Source organism: Crinia signifera, chromosome 6 (genome assembly GCF_055691185.1).
Source record: "Crinia signifera chromosome 6, ASM5569118v1, whole genome shotgun sequence".
NCBI lineage: Eukaryota > Metazoa > Chordata > Amphibia > Anura > Myobatrachidae > Crinia > Crinia signifera.
In genome coordinates, this window is record NC_139222.1 from 293,019,304 (window position 1) to 293,041,924 (window position 22,621).

General features: G+C 44.4%; 2 protein-coding genes across 4 annotated transcripts in view; one reads left to right on the top strand and one right to left on the bottom strand.

Annotated features, from left to right (window-relative positions):
* EMX2 (empty spiracles homeobox 2) overlaps nt 1–7,662 on the bottom strand; it is a 34,162-nt gene extending 26,500 nt beyond the window's left edge. Inside the window, exon 1 of one of the 2 annotated variants that reach the window (XM_083145692.1) lies at nt 7,117–7,662. In XM_083145692.1, coding sequence (XP_083001818.1) covers nt 7,117–7,495 — 379 coding nt within the window. In that variant the 5' untranslated portion in view covers nt 7,496–7,662. The remainder of the gene's footprint in view (nt 1–7,116) is intronic. The other variant, XM_083145691.1, reaches the window with a different exon arrangement.
* The window catches only part of LOC146009505 (uncharacterized), a 225,369-nt gene extending 204,822 nt beyond the window's left edge, over nt 1–20,547 (top strand). For both annotated transcript variants that reach the window (XR_014444676.1, XR_014444677.1), the window contains one exon: nt 19,492–20,547. The gene's annotated coding sequence lies outside the window, so the exon portion shown is untranslated. The remainder of the gene's footprint in view (nt 1–19,491) is intronic.
* Nucleotides 20,548–22,621: the final 2,074 nt, after the last annotated feature.

Consider the following 22,621-nt stretch of genomic DNA (forward strand, 5'->3'; position numbering starts at 1 on the left):
CAGAGGGCACCCCAGTCATATACAGGGGTGTAATCTATATGCACAGATAAATATAATGTAGTGTGTGTATTATATGTGAGGACAGAGGGCACCCAGTCATATACAGGGGTGTAATCTATATGCACAGATAAATATAATGTAGTGTGTGTATTATATGTGAGGACAGAGGGCACCCAGTCATATACAGGGGTGTAATCTATATGCACAGATAAATATAATGTAGTGCGTGTATTATATGTGAGGACAGAGGGCACCCCAGTCATATACAGGGGTGTAATCTATATGCACAGATAAATATAATGTAGTGTGTGTATTATATGTGAGGACAGAGGGCACCCCAGTCATATACAGGGGTGTAATCTATATGCACAGATAAATATAATGTAGAGTGTGTGTATTATATGTGAGGACAGAGGGCACCCAGTCATATACAGGGGTGTAATCTATATGCCCAGATAAATATAATGTAGAGTGTGTGTATTATATGTGAGGACAGAGGGCACCCAGTCATATACAGGGGTGTAATCTATATGCCCAGATAAATATAATGTAGTGTGTGTATTATATGTGAGGACAGAGGGCACCCAGTCATATACAGGGGTGTAATCTATATGCCCAGATAAATATAATGTAGTGTGTGTATTAAATGTGAGGACAGAGGGCACCCCAGTCATATACAGGGGTGTAATCTATATGCACAGATAAATATAATGTAGTGTGTGTATTATATGTGAGGACAGAGGGCACCCAGTCATATACAGGGGTGTAATCTATATGCACAGATAAATATAATGTAGAGTGTGTGTATTATATGTGAGGACAGAGGGCACCCAGTCATATACAGGGGTGTAATCTATATGCACAGATAAATATAATGTAGAGTGTGTGTATTATATGTGAGGACAGAGGGTACCCAGTCATATACAGGGGTGTAATCTATATGCACAGATAAATATAATGTAGTGTGTGTATTATATGTGAGGACAGAGGGCACCCCAGTCATATACAGGGGTGTAATCTATATGCACAGATAAATATAATGTAGAGTGTGTGTATTAAATGTGAGGACAGAGGGCACCCCAGTCATATACAGGGGTGTAATCTATATGCCCAGATAAATATAATGTAGTGTGTGTATTATATGTGAGGACAGAGGGCACCCAGTCATATACAGGGGTGTAATCTATATGCACAGATAATATAATGTAGAGTGTGTGTATTATATGTGAGGACAGAGGGCACCCAGTGATATACAGGGGTGTAATCTATATGCACAGATAAATATAATGTAGAGTGTGTGTATTATATGTGAGGACAGAGGGCACCCCAGTCATATACAGGGGTGTAATCTGTAAGATAAATATAATGTAGAGTGTGTGTATTATATGTGAGGACAGAGGGCACCCCAGTCATATACAGGGGTGTAATCTATATGCACAGATAAATATAATGTAGAGTGTGTGTATTATATGTGAGGACAGAGGGCACCCAGTCATATACAGGGGTGTAATCTATATGCACAGATAAATATAATGTAGAGTGTGTGTATTATATGTGAGGACAGAGGGCACCCAGTCATATACAGGGGTGTAATCTATATGCCCAGATAAATATAATGTAGTGTGTGTATTATATGTGAGGACAGAGGGCACCCCAGTCATATACAGGGGTGTAATCTATATGCACAGATAAATATAATGTAGTGCGTGTATTATATGTGAGGACAGTGGGCACCCAGTCATATACAGGGGTGTAATCTATATGCACAGATAAATATAATGTAGAGTGTGTGTATTATATGTGAGGACAGAGGGCACCCAGTCATATACAGGGGTGTAATCTATATGCACAGATAAATATAATGTAGAGTGTGTGTATTATATGTGAGGACAGAGGGCACCCAGTCATATACAGGGGTGTAATCTGTAAGATAAATATAATGTAGTGTGTGTATTATATGTGAGGACAGAGGGCACCCCAGTCATATACAGGGGTGTAATCTGTAAGATAAATATAATGTAGAGTGTGTGTATCATATGTCAGGACAGAGGGCACCCAGTCATATACAGGGGTGTAATCTATATGCACAGATAAATATAATGTAGTGTGTGTATTATATGTCAGGACAGAGGGCACCCAGTCATATACAGGGGTGTAATCTATATGCACAGATAAATATAATGTAGAGTGTGTGTATTATATGTGAGGACAGAGGGCACCCCAGTCATATACAGGGGTGTAATCTATATGCACAGATAAATATAATGTAGTGTGTGTATTATATGTCAGGACAGAGGGCACCCAGTCATATACAGGGGTGTAATCTATATGCACAGATAAATATAATGTAGAGTGTGTGTATTATATGTGAGGACAGAGGGCACCCAGTCATATACAGGGGTGTAATCTATATGCACAGATAAATATAATGTAGAGTGTGTGTATTATATGTGAGGACAGAGGGCACCCCAGTCATATACAGGGGTGTAATCTATATGCACAGATAAATATAATGTAGTGTGTGTATTATATGTGAGGACAGAGGGCACCCCAGTCATATACAGGGGTGTAATCTATATGCCCAGATAAATATAATGTAGTGTGTGTATTATATGTGAGGACAGAGGGCACCCCAGTCATATACAGGGGTGTAATCTATATGCACAGATAAATATAATGTAGTGTGTGTATTATATGTGAGGACAGAGGGCACCCCAGTCATATACAGGGGTGTAATCTATATGCCCAGATAAATATAATGTAGTGTGTGTATTATATGTGAGGACAGAGGGCACCCAGTCATATACAGGGGTGTAATCTATATGCACAGATAATATAATGTAGAGTGTGTGTATTATATGTGAGGACAGAGGGCACCCCAGTCATATACAGGGGTGTAATCTATATGCACAGATAATATAATGTAGAGTGTGTGTATTATATGTGAGGACAGAGGGCACCCCAGTCATATACAGGGGTGTAATCTATATGCCCAGATAAATATAATGTAGTGTGTGTATTATATGTGAGGACAGAGGGCACCCAGTCATATACAGGGGTGTAATCTATATGCACAGATAATATAATGTAGAGTGTGTGTATTATATGTGAGGACAGAGGGCACCCAGTGATATACAGGGGTGTAATCTATATGCACAGATAAATATAATGTAGAGTGTGTGTATTATATGTGAGGACAGAGGGCACCCCAGTCATATACAGGGGTGTAATCTATATGCCCAGATAAATATAATGTAGTGTGTGTATTATATGTGAGGACAGAGGGCACCCCAGTCATATACAGGGGTGTAATCTATATGCACAGATAAATATAATGTAGAGTGTGTGTATTATATGTGAGGACAGAGGGCACCCAGTCATATACAGGGGTGTAATCTATATGCCCAGATAAATATAACGTAGTGTGTGTATTATATGTGAGGACAGAGGGCACCCCAGTCATATACAGGGGTGTAATCTATATGCACAGATAAATATAATGTAGAGTGTGTGTATTATATGTGAGGACAGAGGGCACCCAGTCATATACAGGGGTGTAATCTGTAAGATAAATATAATGTAGAGTGTGTGTATACAGCATGTACAATAATACAAGCAGAGAAGAAGCGGCACTCACAGAGAGAACGTCCAACTTTCATTATCCAATATCAACGTTCTGCAACTTCATTCCGTCTCTCAGATAGATAGAAACACGTGTGTATATATATATATATATATATATATATATATATATATATATATATATATATATATATATATATATACATACAGTGCTAGAGTTAACAAAGCCTCAATGTGCTGGCTGTGCATTATGTATATAATATATATTTATAGGGTATGTAGACAGTGTATCACTGAGCCGGCTGTATGTTATATACTGTGTATAATATATAATATTATTTATATAGACAGATACAATGTATCACTGAGCCGGCTGTGTATTATATACTGTGTATAATATTATGTATATAGACAGATACAATGTATCACTGAGCCGGCTGTGTGTTATATACTGTATATAATATTATGTATATAGACAGATACAATGTATCACTGAGCCGGCTGTGTGTTATATACTGTATATAATATCATGTATATAGACAGATACGATGTATCACTGAGCCGGCTGTGTATTATATACTGTATATAATATATAATATTATTTATATAGACAGATACAATGTATCACTGAGCCGGCTGTGTGTTATATACTGTATATAATATCATGTATATAGACAGATACAATGTATCACTAGCCGGCTGTGTATTATATACTGTATATAATATTATGTATATAGACAGATACAATGTATCACTGAGCCGGCTGTGTGTTATATACTGTATATAATATCATGTATATAGACAGATACAATGTATCACTGAGCCGGCTGTGTATTATATACTGTATATAATATCATGTATATAGACAGATACAATGTATCACTGAGCCGGCTGTATGTTATATACTGTATATAATATTATGTATATAGACAGATACAATGTATCACTGAGCCGGCTGTGTGTTATATACTGTATATAATATCATGTATATAGACAGATACGATGTATCACTGAGCCGGCTGTGTGTTATATACTGTATATAATATCATGTATATAGACAGATACGATGTATCACTGAGCCGGCTGTGTATTATATACTGTATATAATATATAATATCATGTATATAGACAGATACAATGTATCACTGAGCCGGCTGTGTATTATATACCGTATATAATATATAATATCATTTATATAGACAGATACGATGTATCACTGAGCCGGCTGTGTGTTATATACTGTGTATAATATATAATAACATGTATATAGACAGATACGATGTATCACTGAGCCGGCTGTGTGTTATATACTGTGTATAATATTATGTATATAGACAGATACAATGTATCACTGAGCCGGCTGTATGTTATATACTGTGTATAATATATAATAACATGTATATAGACAGATACGATGTATCACTGAGCCGGCTGTGTATTATATACTGTATATAATATATAATATCATGTATATAGACAGATACAATGTATCACTGAGCCGGCTGTGTGTTATATACTGTGTATAATATTATGTATATAGACAGATACAATGTATCACTGAGCCGGCTGTGTGTTATATACTGTATATAATATAATATTATGTATATAGACAGATACAATGTATCACTGAGCCGGCTTTGTATTATATACTGTATATAATATATAATATCATGTATATAGACAGATACAATGTATCACTGAGCCGGCTGTGTATTATATACTGTATATAATATCATGTATATAGACAGATACAATGTATCACTGAGCCGGCTGTGTGTTATATACTGTATATAATATCATGTATATAGACAGATACAATGTATCACTGAGCCGGCTGTGTATTATATACTGTATATAATATCATGTATATAGACAGATACAATGTATCACTGAGCCGGCTGTGTATTATATACTGTATATAATATCATGTATATAGACAGATACAATGTGTCACTGAGCCGGCTGTGTATTATATACTGTATATAATATTATGTATATAGACAGATACAATGTATCACTGAGCCGGCTGTGTGTTATATACTGTATATAATATCATGTATATAGACAGATACAATGTATCACTGAGCCGGCTGTATGTTATATACTGTGTATTATATCATGTATATAGACAGATACAATGTATCACTGAGCCGGCTGTGTATTATATACTGTATATAATATATAATATCATGTATATAGACAGATACAATGTATCACTGAGCCGGCTGTGTATTATATACTGTATATAATATATAATATCATTTATATAGACAGATACAATGTATCACTGAGCCGGCTGTGTATTATATACTGTATATAATATCATGTTTATAGACAGATACAATGTATCACTGAGCCGGCTGTGTATTATATACTGTAAATAATATATAATATAATGTATATAGATAAATACAATGTATCACTGAGCCGGCTGTGTATTATATACCGTATATAATATTATTTATAAAGACAGATACAATGTATCACTGAGCCGGCTGTGTATTAAATACTGTATATAATATCATGTATATAGACAGATACAATGTATCACTGAGCCGGCTGTGTATTAAATACTTTATATAATATCATGTATATAGACAGATACAATGTATCACTGAGCCGGCTGTGTATTAAATACTGTATATAATATCATGTATATAGACAGATACAATGTATCACTGAGCCGGCTGTGTGTTATATACTGTATATAATATCATGTATATAGACAGATACAATGTATCACTGAGCCGGCTGTGTATTATATACTGTATATAATATAATATTATGTATATAGACAGATACAATGTATCACTGAGCCGGCTGTGTATTATATACTGTATATAATATATAATAACATGTATATAGACAGATACAATGTATCACTGAGCCGGCTGTGTATTATATACTGTATATAATATTATGAATATAGACAGATACAATGTATCACTGAGCCGGCTGTGTATTATATACTGTATATAATATATAATATCATGTATATAGACAGATACAATGTATCACTGAGCCGGCTGTGTATTATATACTGTATATAATATATAATATCATTTATATAGACAGATACAATGTATCACTGAGCCGGCTGTGTATTATATACTGTATATAATATATAATATCATTTATATAGACAGATACAATGTATCACTGAGCCGGCTGTGTATTATATACTGTTTATAATATATAATATCATGTATATAGACAGATACAATATAGATACAACAATCAGTGAGCTGGCTGTGAATGACCAGTATATAGTTTATAGTGTACAGACAAATACAGTGTATCACTGAACCCCCCCCCCCTTCCAAATAAAAAAAAAAAATAAAAAAAAAATAAAAAGCTCCGGCCACTTTGTCTCCTCGTTGCAGGCAGCCGATGGAAGCAGAGATCCCAGTCGCAGTAAAATCGCAGCAGCAGGACTCGGGTTCCCCTGCAGAAGGGGGCCCGGGGACCCCGATTCTGGCACTTTGGGCGCACTTTTGCGCCAGTTGGCGGAGTTGCGGAAAGTTTGGGACTCACCTTGGAACCTATGGCCCAGATATCGGTAGCGGTGTATAAGCCAGGGGTAGAAGGTGGACGGGTCCCTTTGTTGCGTGGAGAAGAGCGGGTGCGGGGAGTGGGGGTGCGCTGCCAGGGCGTGATGTGGGGGCACCGGGTGCACGGGCACCGCCGGGTTGGGCGGGTGGGGCACAGTCTCTGCGAACACCAGGTCCTGGTTAGAGTAGACCCCTCGCCCCGTGGGGTGGAAGCCGTTGAGGAAGGGGTTGATGGGGCTGGAGTTGGCATAGCTGAGGGCAGCGGGTCTGATGGGGTCCTCGGAGCGGGAGGCTGGCAGGGGACTGTCCTTGGCCACCAGCGATTCGATGGTAAAGCACCTCTTTGGGGTGGGCTGGAACATGTTGGGCGCAGGGAGAGTGCGGCTGAGATTTGCGGGTCACCGTCCTCCTCCCTGTGGCAGACAATCCATGGATGTGCCCGGCTCTCCCCAACTTCTGCAGCGATGTGTAATTAGTACATCGCTGACACTCTGCCTCCTGCGCAGCCGCTGTGATTGGCCCGAGAGCCACAAGGGAGGCACCAGCCTGCGTCATAGCGCACATCCCGGAGCAGCGATCCGGAGGTCTGGGAGCCGGAGCCTGTGTGCTGTTACTGGCCGGCCGCTGCCCGGAGTATGCCACTCACAGCATGCCTGCCCGGGGTATGCCACTCACACTATCCCTGCCCGGGACCTGCCACTCACAGCATGCCTTCCCGGGACCTGCCACTCACAGCATGCCTGCCCGGGACCTGCCACTCACACCATCCCTGCCCGGGACCTACCACTCTCAGCATGCCTTCCCGGGACCTGCCACTCACAGCATGCCTGCCCGGGGTATGCCACTCACAGCATGCCTGCCCGGGACCTGCCACTTACACCATCCCTGCCCGGGACCTGCCACTCACACCATCCCTGCCCGGGACCTGCCACTCACAGCATGCCTGCCCGGGGTATGCCACTCACACCATCCCTGCCCGGGTCCTGCCACTCACAGCATGCCTGCCCGGGGTATGCCACTCACACCATCCCTGCCCGGGACCTGCCACTCACAGCATGCCTGCCCGGGACCTGCCACTTACACCATCCCTGCCCGGACCTGCCACTCACACCATCCCTGCCCGGGACCTGCCACTCACAGCATGCCTGCCCGGGACCTGCCACTTACACCATCCCTGCCCGGGACCTGCCACTCACAGCATGCCTGCCCGGGGTATGCCACTCACACCATCCCTGCCCGGGACATGCCACTCACACCATCCCTGCCCGGGACCTGCCACTCACAGCATGCCTGCCCGGGACCTGCCACTCACAGCATGCCTGCCCGGGGTATGCCACTCACACCATCCCTGCCCGGGGTATGCCACTCACACCATCCCTGCCCGGGACCTGCCACTCACAGCATGCCTGCCCGGGACCTGCCACTCACAGCATGCCTGACCGGGACATGCCACTCACACCATCCCTGCCCGGGACCTGCCACTCACAGCATGCCTGCCCGGGACCTGCCACTCACAGCATGCCTGCCCGGGACCTACCACTCACAGCATGCCTTCCCGGGACCTGCCACTCACAGCATGCCTGCCCGGGACCTGCCACTCACAGCATGCCTGCCCGGGACCTGCCACTCACAGCATGCCTGCCTGGGACCTGTCACTCACACCATCCCTGCCCGGGACCTGCCACTCACAGCATCCCTACCCGGGGTATCCCACTAACAGCAGGCCTTCCCAGGGTATGCCACTCACAGCATGCCTACCCGGGACATGCCACTCACACCATCCCTGCCCGGGACCTGCCACTCACAGCATGCCTGCCCGGGACCTGCCACTCAAACCATCCCTGCCCGGGACCTGCCACTCACAGCATACCTGCCCGGGAGATGCTACTCACACCATCCTTGCCCGGGACATGCCACTCACAGCATCCCTGACCGGGACATGCTACTTACACCATCCCTGCCCGGGACATGCCACTCACAGCATCCCTGACCGGGACATGCCACTCACACCATCCCTGCCCAGGACCTGCCACTCACAGCATGCCTGCCCGGGACATGCCACTCACAGCATCCCTGACCGGGGTATGCCACTCACAGCATCCCTGCCCAGGGTATGCCACTCACACCATCCCTGCCCGGTGCATGCCACTCACAGCATTCCTGCCCGGGACCTGCCACTCACAGCATGCCTGCCCGGGACATGACACTCACAGCATCGCTGCTCCGGACATGCCACTCACAGCATCTGTGCCCGGGACATGCCACTCACAGCATCCGTGCCCGGGACATTCCACTCACAGCATCCGTGCCCGGGACATGCCACTCGCAGCATCCCTGCCCGGGACATGCCCTCGCAGTATCCGTGCCCGGGACATGCCATTCCCACCATCCCTGCCCGGGACATGCCACTCACAGCATCCGTGCCCGGGACATGCCACTCATAACATCCCTGCCCGGGAACTGACACTCACAGCAGGCCTGCCCGGGGTATGCCACTCACAGCATCCCTGCCCGGGACATGCCACTCACAGGATCCCTGTCCAGGACATGACACTCACAGCATTCCTGCCCGGGACATGCCACTCACTCCATCCCTGCCCGGTGCATGCCACTCACAGTATCCCTGCCCGGGTCATGCCACTCACACCATCCCTGACCGGGACATGCCACTCACAGCATCCGTGCCTGGGATATGACACTCACACCATCCCTGCCCCGGTAATGCCACTCACAGCATCGCTGCCCGGGATATGCCACTCACAGCATCCATGCCTGGGGTATGCCAATCACAGCATGCCTGCCTGGCGTATGCCACTCACACCATCCCTGCCCTGGACATGCCACTCGCAGCATCCCTGCCCGGGATATGCTACTCAAAGCATCCCTGCCCGGGTTTAGCACTCACACCACCCTTGCCCAGAGTATGACACTCACACCATCCCTTTACGCGGCATGCAACTCACACCAACCCTGCCTAGTGCATTCCCGGGCAGGGATGGTGTGAATGGCATACCCCAGGCAGGCATGCAACTCACAGCATGCCTGCCTGGGGTATGTCACTCACACCATCCCTGCCCGGGGTATGACACTTACACCATCCCTGCTCTGGACATGCCACTTGCAGCATCCCTGACCGGGATATGGTACTCACAGCATCCCTGCCCAGGTTTAGCACTCACACCACCCTTGCCCAGAGTATGCCACTCACACCATCCCTTTACGCGGTATGCAACTCACACCAACCCTGCACAGTGCACCCCTACACTCACTGGTTTAGGATCCCAGCTATCTAACTCTCCGCCCAGTCCTTACTGACTCAGAAATCTAGCTATCTAACACTCTGCCCAATCCTTACTGACTCAGGAGCCGGGGTATCTAACACTTCACCAAATCCTTACTGGCTCAGGAACCGGGGTATCTAACACTCCACCCAGTCCTTACTGACTCAGGAACCCAGCTATCTAACACTTCACCCAGTCCTTACTGACTCAGGAACCCAGCTATCTAACACTCCGCCCAGTCCTTACTGACTCACGATCCAAGCTATCTAACACACCGCCAAGTCCTTACTGACTCAGAAGCCTAGCTATCTAACACTCCATCCAGTCCTTACTGGCTCAAACCCAGCTATATAACACTCCACCTAGTCTTTACTGACTCAGGAACCCAGCTATCTAACACTCCATCTTTACTGACTCTGGAGCCCAGCTATATACCACTCCACTCAGTCCTTACTGACCCAGGAGCCGGGCTATCTAACACTCCACCCGCTCCTTACTGACTCAGAAGCCTAGCTATCTAACACTCCACCCAGTCCTTACTGACTCGAGAACACAGCTATCTAAAGCTCAACCTAGTCCTTAATGGCTCATGAACTCAGCTATATAACAATCCTCTCAGTCCTGACTGGCTACTTCAACCAGCAATCTAACACGCTCAGTCCAGACCTTACTGGCTCAGAGCCCATCTATCTAACACTCAGTCCAGTCCTTACTGGCTCAGAGCCCATCTATCTAACAATGTGCTCAGTGCTTACTGACTAAGGAACCCAGCTATCTGACACACACCCATTACTAACTGACTCAGGAATACAGCTATCTAATATTCATCCCAGTCCGTAGTAACTTAGGACCCAGCTATTTAACATTGCTGCCAGTACTTACTAATTCAAGAACCCAGGTATCTAAAACGCCAACCAGACTTTACTGGCTCAGAAACTCAGTTAACACACTGCCCAGTCATTACTAGCAAAGGAACCCAGCTGTCTAACACTCCATCTATCCCTGACTGGCTCAGGAACCAAGTTATCTAACAATCTGCCAAGTCCTGACTGGCTCAAGAACCCAGCTACAGTATTAAAACTTCCCCCTGTCCTGACTGGCTCAGGATACCTAGTTTTTAACACTCTAGCCAGTCCATACTAACCCAGGAACCCAGCTATCTAACAGGTCCCAGGTCCTGTATCTGATAAAATACCCATTCCTGCCCGGCTCAGAAACCCAAGTACTGTATCTGATACTATGCCTATTCATACTTGGCTCAGGAACCCAGGTCCTGTATCTGATACTATGCCTATTCATGCTTGGCACAGCAACCTAGGACCTGTATCTGATATCCTGTATCCTGCTTATTCCTGCCTGGCTCAGGATCCCTGTTAGTGTATCTGATACTCTGCCCAGTCCTGCCTGGCTCAGGAACCCAAGTACTGTACTGGATACTATGCCCAGTCCTGCTTGGCTCAGGTACCCAGGTAATGTATCAAACTCTGCCCAGACCTGCCTGGATCAGGAACCCGGGTACGGTATCTGATACTCTGCCCAGTCCATTCTGGCCCAGGTACCCGGGTACCGTATCTGATACTTTGTCCAGTTCTGCCTTGCTCAGGTACTCCGGTACTGTATCTGATACTCTGTCCGGTCCTGCCTGGCTCAGGAGCCCAGGTCCTGTATCTGATACTATGCCCAGTCCTGCCTGGCTCAGGTACCCAGGTAATGTATCAAACTCTGCCCAGACCTGCCTGGATCAGGAACCCGGGTACGGTATCTGATACTCTGCCCGGTCCATTCTGGCCCAGGTACCCGGGTACCGTATCTGATACTTTGTCCAGTTCTGCCTTGCTCAGGTACTCCGGTACTGCATCTGATACTCTGTCCGGTCCTGCCTGGCTAAGGAACCCAGTTCCAGGATCGGATACTATGCCCAGTCCTGCCTGGCTCAGGAACCTGGGTACAGTATCTGATACTCTATCCGGTCCTGCCTGGCTCAGGAGCCCAGGTCCTGTATCTGATACTCTGCCCAGTCCTGCCTGGCTCAGGTACTCAGGTCCTGTATAAGATAATATGCCTATTCCTGCCTGGCTCAGGAACGCAGGTCCTGTATCTGATAAAATACCCATTCCTGCCAGGCTCAGGATCCCTGGTACTGTGTCTGATACTCTGCCCAGACCTGCCTGGCTCAGAAACCCAAGTACGGTATCTGATACTTTGTCCAGTCCTGCCTGGCTCATGTACCGAGGTACTATTACATACTTTGCCCAGTCCTGCCTGGCCCAGGAACCCGGGTACCGTATCTGATACTCTGCCCAGTCCTGCCTGGCTCAGTTACCCCGGTACTATATTTGATACACTATCCAGTTCTACCTGGCTTAGGAACCCAGGTACTGTATCTGATACTATGCCCAGTCCTGCCTGGCTCAGGTACCCAGGTCCTGTATCTGATGCTATGCCCAGTCCTGCCTGCTTCAGGTACCCAGGTACTGTATCTGATGCTATGCCCAGTCCTGCCTGGTTCAGGTACCCAGGTCCTGTATCTAATACTGTGCCCAGTCCTGCCTGGTCAGGTACCCAGGTACTGTATCTGATGCTATGCCCAGTCCTGCCTGGTTCAGGTACCCAGGTACTGTATCTAATGCTATGCCAGTCCTGCCTGGTTCAGGTACCCAGGTACTGTATCTGATGCTATGCCCAGTCCTGCCTGGTCAGATACCCAGGTACTGTATCTGATGCTATGCCCAGTCCTGCCTGGTCAGGTACCCAGGTACTGTATCTGATGCTATGCCCAGTCCTGCCTGGTTCAGGTACCCAGGTCCTGTATCTAATACTATGCCCAGTCCTGCCTGGTCAGGTACCTAGGTACTGTATCTAATACTATGCCCAGTCCTGCCTGGTCAGGTACACAGGTACTGCATCTGAAGCTATGCCCAGTCCTGCCTGGTTCAGGTACCCATGTACTGTATCTGATGCTATGCCCAGTCCTGCCTGGTTCAGGTACCCAGGTACTGTATCTGATGCTATGCCCAGTCCTGCCTGGTTCAGGTACCCAGGTACTGTATCTGATGCTATGCCCAGTCCTGCCTGGTTCAGGTACCCAGCTCTTTGACACTTTGTTAGTATATGGGAGACATTGCATTTGGGACAGTGCAGAAGTTTGGCAGGGGATCCAGTTCCAGGTTTTCCAGCCGCCTCTTCCTTTGGGGATTGTTCCTCCTCAGCTATTTGTAGTAGACTGCTCCGCTCTGATCTATACACCAGAGAGCCAGCTCTGCCAATTACCAGCTTGTAAAGTGAAGTGGCAGCAGGTACCGGGCACTTGTTGCCCTCTCCCAATCTATTAGACAGCTGTGTCTTATATCTGAAAGGGGCGGAAATTCGGATGAGACACAAAGCACCCCGACAACTACAGCAGCGCCCTAATTATACATGATCGCAGCGATAGGGGAAAGGTACGTGCAATGCGAGAACTGTGCATGATCGCAGCGATAGGGGAAAGGCACGTGCAATGCGAGAACTGTGCATGATCGCCGGCCGTATCGCAGGGATTCCCCGTGCAGCGCTCACTATATAGGCTGCCTGTACAGCAAGAGGTCTCTCTTCACTGTGTATGGTTTATAAAGTATCACCTGTGTGCGGGTATACAGAATATAAAGTGTCACCTGTGTGCGTGTATACAGAATATAAAGCGTCACCTGTGTGCGTGTATACAGAATATAAAGCATCACCTGTGTGCGGGTATACAGAATATAAAGTGTCACCTGTGTGCGGGTATACAGAATATAAAGTGTCACCTGTGTGCGGGTATACAGAATATAAAGTGTCACCTGTGTGCGTGTATACAGAATATAAAGCGTCACCTGTGTGCGTGTATACAGAATATAAAGCGTCACCTGTGTGCGTGTATACAGAATATAAAGTGTCACCTGTGTGCGGGTATACAGAATATAAAGCATCACCTGTGTGCGGGTATACAGAATATAAAGTGTCACCTGTGTGCGGGTATACAGGATATAAAGTGTCACCTGTGTGCGGGTATACAGAATATAAAGTGTCACCTGTGTGCGTGTATACAGAATATAAAGCGTCACCTGTGTGCGTGTATACAGAATATAAAGTGTCACCTGTGTGCGGGTATACAGAATATAAAGTATCACCTGTGTGCGTGTATACAGAATATAAAGCGTCACCTGTGTGCGGGTATACAGAATATAAAGTGTCACCTGTGTGCGGGTATACAGAATATAAAGTGTCACCTGTGTGCGGGTATACAGAATATAAAGTATCACCTGTGTGCGTGTATACAGAATATAAAGCGTCACCTGTGTGCGGGTATACAGAATATAAAGTGTCACCTGTGTGCGGGTATACAGAATATAAAGTGTCACCTGTGTGCGGGTATACAGAATATAAAGTGTCACCTGTGTGCGGGTATACAGAATATAAAGCGTCACCTGTGTGCGGGTATACAGAATATAAAGTGTCACCTGTGTGCGGGTATACAGAATATAAAGCATCACCTGTGTGCGTGTATACAGAATATAAAGCGTCACCTGTGTGCGGGTATACAGAATATAAAGTGTCACCTGTGTGCGGGTATACAGAATATAAAGTGTCACCTGTGTGCGGGTATACAGAATATAAAGTATCACCTGTGTGCGTGTATACAGGATATAAAGTATCACCTGTGTGCGGGTATACAGAATATAAAGTATCACCTGTGTGCGGGTATACAGAATATAAAGCATCACCTGTGTGCGGGTATACAGAATATAAAGCATCACCTGTGTGCGGGTATACAGAATATAAAGCATCACCTGTGTGCGGGGATACAGAATATAAAGTATCACCTGTGTGGGTGTATACAGAATATAAAGCATCACCTGTGTGCAGGTATACAGAATATAAAGCATCACCTGTGTGCGGGTATACAGAATATAAAGCATCACCTGTGTGCGGGTATACAGAATATACAGAATATAAAGCATCACCTGTGTGCGGGTATACAGAATATAAAGCATCACCTGTGTGCGGGTATACAGAATATACAGAATATAAAGCGTCACCTCTGTGCGGGTATACAGAATATACAGAATATAAAGCGTCACCTGTGTGCGTGTATACAGAATATAAAGCATCACCTGTGTGCGTGTATACAGAATATAAAGCATCATCTGTGTGCGGGTATACAGGATATAAAGTACCACCTGTGTGCGGGTATACAGAATATACAGAATATAAAGCGTCACCTCTGTGCGGGTATACAGAATATCAAGTATCACCTGTGTGCGTGTATACAGAATATAAAGCGTCACCTGTGTGCGGGTATACAGAATATACAGAATATAAAGCGTCACCTCTGTGCGGGTATACAGAATATAAAGCATCACCTGTGTGCGTGTATACAGAATATAAAGCGTCACCTCTGTGCGGGTATACAGGAAATAAAGCATCACCTGTGTGCGTGTATACAGAATATAAAGCATCACCTGTGTGCGGGTATACAGAATATAAAGTATCACCTGTGTGTGATATAATATATCTGCACATGCACAGCGCTGAGTATACACAGGGAGGAGGGAAGGAGGGACAGTGATATAATATATCTGTAAAGCGCTGAGTATACACAGGGGGGGGGTGATATAATATACTGTATCTGCCCAGCGCAGAGCATACGGGGGGGGGGGGGGAGTGATATAATATATCTGCACAGCGCTGAGTACACACAGGGGGGGGGGGGGAAATGATATAATATATCTGCACAGCGCTGACCATATAGGGGGGGGGGGGGGGGGGCGGAGAGTGATATAATATATCTGTACAGCGTTGAGCATATAGGGGGGGGGAGAGTGATATAATATATCTGCACAGCGCTAAGCATACACAGGGGAGGGGAGTGATATAATATATCTGCACAGCGCTGAGCATACACGGGGGGGGGGGTTATATAATATAACTGTACAGCGCTGAGCACACACGGGGGGGGTGGGTGATATAATATATCTGCACAGCGCTGAGCATACACGGGGGGGATGATATAATATATCTGCACAGCGCTGAGCATACACAGGGGGGGGGGGGGAATGATATAATATATCTGCACAGCGCTGAGCATACACAGGGGGGGGGGATGATATAATATATCTGCGCAGCGCTGAGCACACACAGGGGGGGGATGATATAATAACTGTACAGCGCTGAGCACACACAGGGGAGGGGATGATATAATATATCTGCACAGCGCTGAGCATACACAGGGGTGGGGGGAATGATATAATATATCTGCACAGCGCTGAGCATACACAGGGGGGGGAGTGATATAATATAACTGCACAGCGCTGAGCATACACAGGGGGGGGGGGTGATATAATATAACTGCACAGCGCTGAGCATACACGGGGGGGGGATGATATAATATATCTGCACAGCGCTGAGCATACACAGGGGGGGATTATATAATATATCTGCACAGCGCTGAGCATACACGGGGGGGGGGAATGATATAATACAGTATATCTGCACAGCGCTGAGCATACACAAGGGGGGGGGGATGATATAATATAACTGTACAGCGCTGAGCACACACAGGGGAGGGGATGATATAATATATCTGCACAGCGCTGAGCACACACAGGGGAGGGGATGATATAATATAACTGTACAGCGCTAAGCACACACAGGGGAGGGGATGATATAATATAACTGTACAGCGCTGAGCACACACAGGGGAGGGGATGATATAATATAACTGTACAGCGCTGAGCACACACAGGGGGGGGGGGATGATATAATATAACTGTACAGCGCTGAGCACACACAGGGGAGGGGATGATATAATATATCTGCACAGCGCTGAGCACACACAGGGGGGGGGGGATGATATAATATAACTGTACAGCGCTGAGCACACACAGGGGAGGGGATGATATAATATATCTGCACAGCGCTGAGCATACACAGGGTGGGGGGAATGGTATAATATATCTGCACAGCGCTGAGCATACACGGGGGGGGGAGTGATATAACATAACTGCACAGCGCTGAGCATACACAGGGTGGGGGATGATATAATATATCTGCACAGCGCTGAGCATACACAGGGGGGGGGGGAAATGATATAATATATCTGCACAGCGCTGAGCATACACAGGGGGGGGGATGATATAATATAACTGTACAGCGCTGAGCACACACAGGGGAGGGGATGATATAATATATCTGCACAGCGCTGAGCACACACAGGGGAGGGGATGATATACTATAACTGTACAGCGCTGAGCACACACAGGGGAGGGGATGATATTATATAACTGTACAGCGCTGAGCACACACGGGGGGGGGGGGGGGGGGGATGATATAATATAACTGTACAGCGCTGAGCCCACACAGGGGAGGGGATGATATAATATATCTGCACAGCGCTGAGCATACACAGGGGTGGGGGGAATGATATAATATATCTGCACAGCGCTGAGCATACACAGGGGGGGGGGGGATGATATAATATATCTGCACAGCGCTGAGCATACACAGGGGGGGGGGAATGATATAATATATCTGCACAGCGCTGAGCATACACAGGGGGGGGGGGGGTGATATAATATAACTGCACAGCGCTGAGCATACACAGGGGGGGGGGGATGATATAATATAACTGCACAGCGCTGAGCATACACAGGGGGGGGGTGATATAATATATCTGCACAGCGCTGAGCATACACAGGGGGGGGGGGGGGTTGATATAATATAACTGCACAGCGCTGAGTACACACAGGGGGGGGGGGTGATATAATATAACCGCACAGCGCTGAGCACACACAGGGGGGGGGGGGATGATATAATATAACTGTACAGCGCTGAGCATACACAGGGGGGGGGGGATGATATAATATATCTGCACAGCGCTGAGCATACACAGGGGGGGGGGATGATATAATATATCTGCACAGCGCTGAGCATAGACAGGGGGGTTGATATAATATAACTGCACAGCGCTGAGCACACACAGGGGGGAGGATGATATAATATATCTGCACAGCGCTGAGCATACACAGGGGGGGGGGGGAATGATATAATATATCTGCACAGCGCTGAGCATACACAGGGGGGGGGGGGATGATATAATATATCTGCACAGCGCTGAGCATACAGGGGGGGGATGATATAATATATCTGCACAGCGCTGAGCATACAGGGGGGGGATGATATAATATATCTGCACAGCGCTGAGCATACACAGGGGGGGGGGATGATATATCTGCACAGCGCTGAGCATACACAGGGGGGGGGGGGGGGGGTTTGATATAATATAACTGCACAGCGCTGAGTACACACAGGGGGGGGGGATGATATAATATAACTGCACAGCGCTGAGCACACACAGGGGGGGGGGGTGATATAATATAACTGCACAGCGCTGAGCACACACAGGGGTGGGGGGAATGATATAATATATCTGCACAGCGCTGAGCATACACAGGGGGGGGATGATATAATATATCTGCACAGCGCTGAGCATACACAGGGGGGGGGGATGATATAATATATCTGCACAGCGCTGAGCATACACAGGGGGGGGGGGTGATATAATATAACTGCACAGCGCTGAGCACACACAGGGGGGAGGAGTTAGTGCGCACTGTTATGTAATTGATCTCTCCGTAGTCTGCTGTCATTAGATTCCGGTAATAGACCTGGCTCTCTCCTGCTATAGCGCCGGCCGTGGCGGGAGCGCCATCTAGTGGCACGTTGCTATTATCTCCCCCTGCAGCTGCTGTAAACCATCTGATCCTGCAGGTCACAGACCGGGGACTCCCCCAGTACAGGGGCCACTTATCCCCAAGTGATTGCCGAATAGATGCCCGGCCACTGCCCACACTCCGCACATCTGAGGGCCCCCAACTCTCCACCAGGGCCCCATCCAAGGCGCAATATTCACTATGCTCTCGGAAAATATCCTTATAGCGATGCAAAAGCGTCATTCATATTATAATAACGGCAATCATCATAGCAACCTCATCATCATCATCGTCAGACCCTCCTCTTCATTATCATCATCATCGTAATTATTATTAATATTATAATTACAGGACTGCTGCTGGTGACAGCAATAATAACTACAGATACTATAATACAGTAACTGCCGCTAATACCAGGAGCGATGTTATTACTACGGAGCGATATCACCATCATCATCATCATCATCATCGTCATCATCATCATTATTATTAATATTATAATTACAGGACTGCTGCTGGTGACAGCAATAATAACTACATGTACTATAATACAGTAACTGCCGCTAATGCCAGGAGTGATGTTATTACTACGGAGCGATATCACCATCATCATCATCATCACCATCATCATCATCACCATCATCATCACCATCATTATTAATATAATAATTACAGGACTGCTGCTGGTGACAGCAATAATAACTACATGTACTATAATACAGTAACTGCTGCTAATACCAGGAGTGATGTTATTACTACGGAGCGATATCACCATCATCACCATCATCATCGTCATCATCACCATCACCATCATCACCATCATCACCATCATTATTAATATAATAATTACAGGACTGCTGCTGGTGACAGCAATAATAACTACATGTACTATAATACAGTAACTGCTGCTAATACCAGGAGTGATGTTATTACTACGGAGCGATATCACCATCATCACCATCATCATCATCATCACCATCGTCGTCATCGTCATCATCATCATCATTATTATTATTAATAAGTGTAATAGTCATTTATTACTAGTAATAATTAGACATCACTATAGTTACCATAATAACAATGATAATAACGAGGGATCTGTGTAATAACAGCGCAGTGATACAATCACACTGATATCGCTACTAAGTGAGGGTAGAACCATAGACAGCAATAACAGGGCGATGAGATCTATATACCATACTGTATAATATATATATATATATAGCACTGCCTCTACACCCCGCAATACGGCGCTGCTGAGAGGGGTAATATGTGCATTTATAATGTGAAAGCTTTCTGTATCACACGCTTTGCCTCACTGTTATGTGACCAGCCTTTCCTGAGGAAGGAGCTTAGGCTCCGAAACTGTCGACACAACTGGCTGTCGCCTGCACTTTGCTGTTTTTTGCTTTGATGTTTTAATACACGTTTTTTACACTGAGAGTGCCGCCTCCTGTTCTCCTTCATTTGGATAACTCGCAATATATATATATATATATATATATATATATATATATATATATATATATATATATATATATATATATATATATATATATATATATATATATATATATATATATATATGTTATATGTTATATATATGTATATATGTTATATGTTATATATATGTATATATGTTATATGTTATATATATGTATATATGTTATATGTTATATATATGTATATATGGTATATGTTTTATATATATATATATGTTATATGTTATATATATGTATATATGGTATATGTTATATATATATATATATATATATATATATATATATATATATATGTTATATGTTATATATATATGTATATATGTTATATGTTATATATATATTATATGTTATATATATGTATATATGTTATATGTTATATATATGTATATATGGTATATGTTATATATATATATATATATATATATATATATATATGTTATATGTTATATGTTATATATATGTATATATGTTATATGTAGATGGGGCTGTATGTGTATACACTTGCCCTATGCTGGACAGGGGCAGTATTGTGGGGGAACTGGCTCTATAATATTATGTAGTGTGTCCGTAGCTTGCAGTGTACGTGTGTATAATAAGGATTCCTATATTTACTGTGCCGTGTACATAAGCTGGGGTAGTATATACGAGTCAGATTGAGAAGGATAACAATTGTGTTCACTGTGTTATTATACAGGGACGGGGTAGTTTATGTATTCGGTATTATTAAACAGAGATGGGGTAGTTTATGTATACGGTATTATTATACAGGGATGGGGTAGTTTATGTATACGGTATTATTAAACAGAGATGGGGTAGTTTATGTATACGGTATTATTATACAGAGACGGGTAGTTTATGTATACGGTATTATTATACAGGGATGGGGTAGTTTGTGTACACGGTATTATTATACAGTGATGGGGTAGTTTATGTATACGGAATTATTATACAGAGATGGGGTAGTTTGTGTATACGGTATTATTATACAGGGATAGGGTAGTTTGTGTATACAGTATTATTATACAGGGATAGGGTAGTTTGTGTATACGGTATTATTATACAGGGATAGGGTAGTTTGTGTATACGGTATTATTATACAGAGATGGGGTAGTTTATGTATACGGTATTATTATACAGAGATGGGGTAGTTTGTGGATACGGTATTATTATACAGGGATGGGGTAGTTTGTGTATACGGTATTATTATACAGGGATAGGGTAGTTTGTGTATATGGTATTATTATACAGGGATGGGGTAGTTTGTGTATACGGTATTATTATACAGGGATGGGGTAGTTTGTGTATACGGTGTTATTATACAGAGATGGGGTAGTTTGTGTATACGGTGTTATTATACAGGGATGGGGTAGTTGTGTATAAAGTATTATTATACAGGGATGGGGTAGTTTGTGTATACGGTATTATTATACAGGGATGGGGTAGTTTGTGTATACGGTATTATTATACAGGCATGGGGTAGTTTGTGTATACGGTATTATTATACAGGGATGGGGTAGTTTGTGTATACGGTGTTATTATACAGGGATGGGGTAGTTGTGTATAAAGTATTATTATACAGGGATGGGGTAGTTTGTGTATACGGTATTATTATACAGAGATGGGGTAGTTTGTGTATACGGTATTATTATACAGGGATGGGGTAGTTTGTGTATACGGTATTATTATACAGGGATGGGGTAGTTTGTGTACACTGTGTTATTATACAGAGATGGGGCAGTTTGTGTATATATATATATATATATATATATATATATGTTATATGTTATATATATATATGTATATATGTTATATGTTATATATATATTATATGTTATATATATGTATATATGTTATATGTTATATATATGTATATATGGTATATGTTATATATATATATATATATATATGTTATATGTTATATGTTATATGTTATATGTTATATATATGTATATATGTTATATGTTATATGTAGACGGGGC